A 6666-nucleotide genomic window follows, 5' to 3' on the forward strand; every position below is an offset into this window, starting at 1 on the left:
AGTCAGCAGTAAAACCCCCAATAACCAAAAGACTGCAACTGGCTAAAGGCCAAGAGAGTGCTTAGCATTTTTTTTTTTCAAAATAAAATGTTTTTAAATTAAAGTATGTGCTTTTTTTTTTTTTTTAGGCATAATATTCTTATGTACCTTCTGGGCCTCTTCTTTACCACCTGAGCCACCTGGGAAGCCCCTTAATAAACTACATTATAGAGTAAATGTAACTTATCTCCACCAGAAAACCAAAAAATTCACATGACTTGCTTTATTGCAATATTCTCTTTATTGGGATAGTTGCTTGATTGTGGTTGTCTGGAAATGAACCTGCAGTATCTCCAAGGTGTGCCTGTAAAGGGAACCTCACCTGGCTCAGGAGAAAAGGATTTCTTGAAAAGCAAAGAGACCCAAGTAGTAGGCTAAGTCATGTCTGTAATTGGGCTGAACGGATGGAGCCATACATCGGTTGTGTTTTTGAAGGACGTCGGGTAGAATTCCACACTTATAAATATCTCCCCCACAGCCAACCCTAAGTAATGGAAAATTGCAACTGAGAGCTTTTCCCCACCCATACTCCCTCTTACAATTTTGATCATGGAATCATCAAATGTCAGAGACAGATTAAATCACTAGGGGAGTCCCAAGCTGCAACTGTGTATTTGACAAGATGAAAAGACAGAGGTCCAAAGAAAAGAAGTGACCCAAAGTCACACAGCAAGTAAAATGACCATGCAGGGCCTGACATCAGTGTGAGGTGAGATGGGACACTGCCTTACAAGCAGCACAAAGCAGATGCTGTGAGACTTTAGAAGGTAGAGAAATAATTGCCTGCTGGGATGCCTGAGATGGGTTAGACTTTGGACGTGGGTCAGGCTTCGGGAGAAGGGTGTAAGTTGCAGGTGATTTCCGGCAGAGTGAGAACCATCAGTGGCAGTGGTGGGAAAGTGCGCAGTTGCAGAGGCTGGCACGTCGCTCATCTTGGCTGGACTGCGATACCCTCACCTTATACGAAATGTAGACATCGTTTCATATAGCCTTGCAGCAAATCTGTAAGATGGTAATGTGGTTAAGGCTCACAAAGAGCCTGCCGATAGCAGAGCCAGAACTCAGACAAGATCCTTAGACCGAAGGCCCAGTGTTCTGTCCTTAGTACCACAGTTTGCCCACGCTTGTCAGAGGTTTTAGTGTTGAGATGTGCATTGTGATAGGGTTCAACCATTCAACTAAGGACTTTGGACTTGATTCTGTAAGTGATGGGTAGTTACCTTGATTTGAGTGGGGAAAGCACGCTTAGAGCTGTGCTTTAGACACTCAATCTGGCAGGAGTGTTAGGATGAATTAGAGACCTAGGTGGTCCCTACATCTAGGTGACCACTTAGAAGAGCATGAGCGTGGTTGGAGATCAAAGTCGTAAGAGACTGGACTGAGATAGTCTGAGGGTCAAAGAAGTAAACTACCTTGTCCAAAGCCAGACAGCTAACCAGTGGGTGTGAGGTTCAAAATCAGGTGGTTTTTCCTGCCCATATTCTGGTCCTGGGCTCTTTAGCTGAGACGGAAGCAAAGCTAATGTGTGTAGAACAAAGTGAGGGTGCTCTTGCCCATCACCCCCAAGGTCAACTTATGGGTGATTACAAATAGTGTATGATATATATGTCCCCCTTCCTCTGGGTCATAAAATAGGGTATGTGGGGTTTGTAAGTCTTTCTCAGAACTCCTTTCTTTCTCCCCCTTTCAGATCTGTTGAAATGTATGAAGGAAGTTGGGCTGTTTCCATGCCATCCCTCACATTTATCCCTAATTTGGGCTCAGACCCTTGCCAACAGGGTCCTTGGAAGGCGAGAGCGCTTTTCTGTGGCCAGCGACTGACCAGGGCCTTTGCTTTGCAGAGATGAGAAGAACCAGTCCATCATAGTCAGTGGGGAGTCTGGAGCTGGCAAGACGGTGTCGGCCAAGTATGCCATGCGCTACTTCACCACGGTCAGTGGCTCAGCCAGTGACACCAACATCGAAGAGAAGGTCCTGGCGTCCAGTCCCATCATGGAGGTAAAGCCGTCCAAATGTCCTCAGCCTCCTTGGCTGGAGTTCCTTCTGCTGGCGGTAAGACTGCTGAGTGTCCAGCCTCATGTGGTCAGCATTCTTACCTCTTCCCAAAACCTGTTGTCCACTGCTGAGGGAAATTTTTCAAAGGTGCCCCTAAAACCACAGATTTGGGAATTTCCTGACCTGGAAGCCCAGGTCCCCGGTATTGGATAGAGGGTCCTCTTCATGTCTTCCTGTGCCTTGACTCTGCCCGACAGTGTCATGACAGTCCTTCCCCGTCTACCACCATCTCTGCCGTGTCCTGTCCCCTCTTGCCATCCTGTGTCAGCAAATCAGTGTCCCACCAAATCCTTCCCACGCGGTGAGGCCCCACTGAATCAGGAGGGAAGTTCCCATGGGGTGAGGAGGCCTGGATAAAAGATCCCCCCTCCTTTCCCAAAAATGTTTGGACTTTGTCTTCTGCGGGGAGAAAGAGTCAAACGCTATGTGACAACATATAATTTGTTGAAGAGTCTCAGAAAATTGTTCCCTGAGTTGGCATGAACTGGCCAGGGCAGGTCCAGTCTCTGTCTTCACCACCTGCACCTCCCACACGGTGGCCTCAGAGCGGCCGATGCAAGTGAGGGGTCAGAGAGATTTCTGAAACTTAGGTCTCACTATAGCGAACCATGCTACAGGGACGGAACTCCATTTCTCTTTTCCCCCCTTTCCTCTGTAAAGTTTCCTTCTGATGGAGTTCAGCTAAATGGCTGCACCGTCCCTGGGCCAGCTTTGATTTCCTGCCTCCGAAGCTGAGGCCCTTCACTATTGCCTGGGCTGCAGTAGGCCCTTGTCAGCCCCGAAGAGCCCCTTGGTTTTAGTGAGAGGAAATTCAGTTGAAGCCGAAAATTGCCAAAATAGCGTCAGGTTTCTCCACCCAGCCTTGAGCCCATCAGGTGAGGCACAAGGCATCAGTGTGCTTGGTCCTTCAGATTATGTTGGAGCTGGGGGAACAAGACCCTGGCTGGACCTTCTCCAGCCCCTCTCGCTCCCTCTGCCTTTACCAACTGCAGGAGTAGATTCTGAGTCTTGAATCACAGGGGCTCATCAGTTAACCAAGCAAACTCTTCTACCTGGAGAATCCAGGCCTGGATTCCTGCCTGGAGAATCTCATGGACAGAGGAGCCTGCTGGGCTACAGTCCATAGGTTTGCAAAGAGTTGGACATGACTGAAGCGACTTAGTATGCTTGTAGACAAAAGCAAGTTTCAGTATCTGTTCTTATATGATTTGGGAAATGGTCAATAAAGCTGAAGGCATTTTTACCAAACAGATTAGAAACGGGAAAAAAAAAAAAAAAAAACCTTTTATTTGATTGCAGTTGTTCTTAAACTTGACTGTGCATCAGAATCTCCTGGAGAATTTGTGAGAGCTGATAGCTGGGCATTACTCCCAGAGTTTCTGATTCAGAAGGCCTGGGGAATCTACATTTATTTTAAGTTCCTTGGTGATCCTAATGCTGCTGGTCTCAGTCCCACACCCATTGGGAAACATTTATCAAATAAATGTTAAGAAGGTAGGAAGGATTCACTGGAAACTATGAAAGAAAAGGAAATAATCCCCACTGATCCCACAGCCTGCTGATAATTGTTCAGTATTTTGGTATATTTCCTTCCAGCTTTTTCACTGACTATTATATTAATAGGATTAGCCATGTCCCTTTATCATTTAGCTTCTTATGAACTCATTGGCTACAGACATACATTGATAGATGGCTTTACCATTATTTAACTCCCTGTTGTCAGACATTTAGTTTGTAGCCTGTTTGCTCACAGCATTTGTTTAAAGTCTCAAGGTGGTGGCCTGGCCATGGGCTGGATCTGGGAGGTGGTCGTGGAGGTGAGTCCGTGCCTCCCCCTTGTCTGTCTCCTGCACTTACCTGGTGGCAGCTAGGCCAGCACTCTGCAGTTAGCATCAGGAATCCTCTCAGGCGAGCATGGAACCAGGATTTCAGCTTTTCCTTTGAGTTTCAAAATTTCAAATTTCAAAATTACTACTATGAAATTCAGTATGTAGTAGTAAGATTGCCAAGACACAGAGTGCCTGTTCTTTTGGAAGTAAAGTAAGTAGTGATTCTGTACAAAACAGAGAAGGGAAGAAACCCTTTTGATCCCTGGAGGTTCTTATTAGCCAGGACGGGGGAACTTCATGAAGACAGACCGCCTCATAATCAAACAGGTACAAGACCCAGGCAGGATGATTTTTTTTTTTATTTTGTTGTGGTAAAACGTACATAATAGAAAAATTAACAACCACTGAAGTGTACATTTGATTGGCACTAATACACGCTCAGTGTTGTGCACCATCCACCACCACCGTGCATTCCCAGGATGTTTTCACCATCCAGACAGAAACCCTGTGCCCACTGAACAGTAATGTCCTGTTCTGCCCTCTCCTCTGGTAACCTCAGTTCTAATTTCTGTCCCCACGACGTTGCCTCTTCTGTGTCTCGCATGCAAGTGGAATCATGGACCTCACTTCTTCTGTGGGGGCTGATTTCGCTGATTCCGTAGCGTTCCCAAGGCTCACCCCTGTTGCAGCGCAGGGCTGGTTTCGCTGATTCCGTAGTGTTCCCAAGGCTCACCCCTGTTGCAGCGCAGGGCTGATTTCACTGATTCCGTAGCGCTCCCAAGGCTCACCCCTGTTGCAGCGCACATCAGTACTTTGTCTCCGTTTTTGTGGCTGCGTAACATCTTGTTGCACATATGTACCACGTTTTTGTCTATTCCTCTGTTGATGGATAGTTGGGTTGTTTCCACTTTATTGGCCAGTGTGAATAATGCTGCCATGAACACTGGGGTGAACCTAACTGTTGGGGCCCCTGCCTTGGGAATGCTTTTTAAATGACTGTGATATGAAGTGATCTGATGTTTCCAGTGTCTGTTACAGCCTGAGCAGGCTGGTGGGCTGCTGGGCAGGCATGGAAGGAATGTGAGAGCAAGAGGAGGAAGGGTGTGTCCATGAACCAGCCTAGTCTTGCATGATGTCATGTGAACAAATGCTACAGTGGTTTGGGTGCAAAACGTTAAATTTCTACAGTTAAGCAGATTGCTACTTTGGAAATCATGTGAATAAACCCAGAGGGCTCATTCTATCAGCTGTGGAATTTTGTTATCATAGAGGCTATCCCTTGGGCTATTATTAAGTGTTACCTTTGAGAGAAATATTGGATATGCACATGGAAAGGAAGAATTGTTGCCTGGAAGAACTCAAGGTAGAATCAGAGTGACGCCAAGCAGAGAAAGAGCAGATTCTGTTACTAGCCAAACCCAACTTGTTGCAAGTTCAGAGTCTTAACTTGGGCCCCGGTGCCAGGAAGCTCAGTCATCTTCATGGCTCCTCAGAGGAATACAGCCAATACAAGGCATGTTTTAATCAGGGCACTGCTGATTACTGATGACGTCCTGGGGAAGGATGGCACCTCCCAACAAAGCAATCAGTTATGGTCATGTCATCACCTCGTTATTTCTGCAGCCCAGCCGCTGCAGACGCCTCCTGGGGAGACCCAGAGTTGTGGGCTGTCTGAGGCACTGGAATTCCCAGTGGGCTGCATTAGGTGGCAGTTGTTTGAATTAAAGTCGAGTTGCGAGTGGGTTGGGATTGACTGGGCTGGATTCGGATGATCTATTGTCAGCTTCAGAGCTCTTTGACCCCATTCTGTGTAAGAGCTTGTCAGCAGCCCAGGAGCGACTGGTTCACAAGTCTGCGCTGATTAGAAGGGCACTGCGAATCAAGAGACTGAGGGAGCAGGGGCAGACCCAGCCCCAGCCCAGAGGGGTCACACGGCTTCTTGGGGTGACTGGAGTCTGCAGGCACACAACTCCAGGAGCTGCAGAGACTCCCCTTGTCCTGGAGAAAGAAAGGGGGCTAAATCCACAGAAATGAAAACCAGTTGTTATGTAATTTTCAGGATATGACTTTTTTTTTTTTTTTTTTTTTAAGCTAAAGAAACAAGGTCTATGACTATTAACCTATTCGTACCAGGATCTGCCCCCATCACACCTTCCTGACTCCCTCTCCTCTTGTTTCCTCTCATGTTTCAACACACTGTAGCCATTCCTCACGTGTTAGGTCCCTCACATGCCCCTCTGTCCCTTTGCCCATGCTATATTTATAAATAAAATCCCCTTTCCTTCTCCTCTGGTGAAATTATACTCACCCTTTAAGATTCGCTTCACACTTCCACTTCTTAAAGCCTTTCCCATTCTGCTGGCATTGGCTAAATTTCTCCCTTCTCTGTTTCCACCCTAGTTGATATGCGTCTCCTTATTGTGCAGTCCCAATCATATTGAAGTGATTGGTTCCAGTCCATATTTGTTTTCCTACATATTTGTATATGCAAAAATCAGAGGGTGGTTCTATCACATATCAGATCAGATCAGATCAGTCACTCAGTCCGATTCTTTGCAACCCCATGAATCGCAGCACGCCAGGCCTCCCTGTCCATCACCAACTCCCAGAGTTCACTCAAACTCATGTCCATTGAGTCAGTGATGCCATCCAACCATCTCATCCTCTGTCGTCCCCTTCTCCCTGCCCCCAATCCCTCCCAGCATCAGAGTCTTTTCCAATGAGTCAACTCTTCGCATGAGGT

At 46.9% G+C, this 6666-nt stretch overlaps 1 protein-coding gene across 1 annotated transcript in view; it reads left to right on the forward strand.

Annotated features, from left to right (window-relative positions):
- The window catches only part of MYO5B (myosin VB), a 200438-nt gene that overhangs the window by 55682 nt on the left and 138090 nt on the right, over positions 1 to 6666 (forward strand). The window contains exon 5 of the mRNA XM_010849816.1: positions 1881 to 2037. Within this exon, the coding sequence (XP_010848118.1) occupies positions 1881 to 2037 (157 nt within the window). The remainder of the gene's footprint in view (positions 1 to 1880; positions 2038 to 6666) is intronic.

This window comes from Bison bison, unplaced genomic scaffold (assembly GCF_000754665.1).
Source record: "Bison bison bison isolate TAMUID 2011002044 unplaced genomic scaffold, Bison_UMD1.0 scf7180017864287, whole genome shotgun sequence".
Lineage (NCBI taxonomy): Eukaryota > Metazoa > Chordata > Mammalia > Artiodactyla > Bovidae > Bison > Bison bison.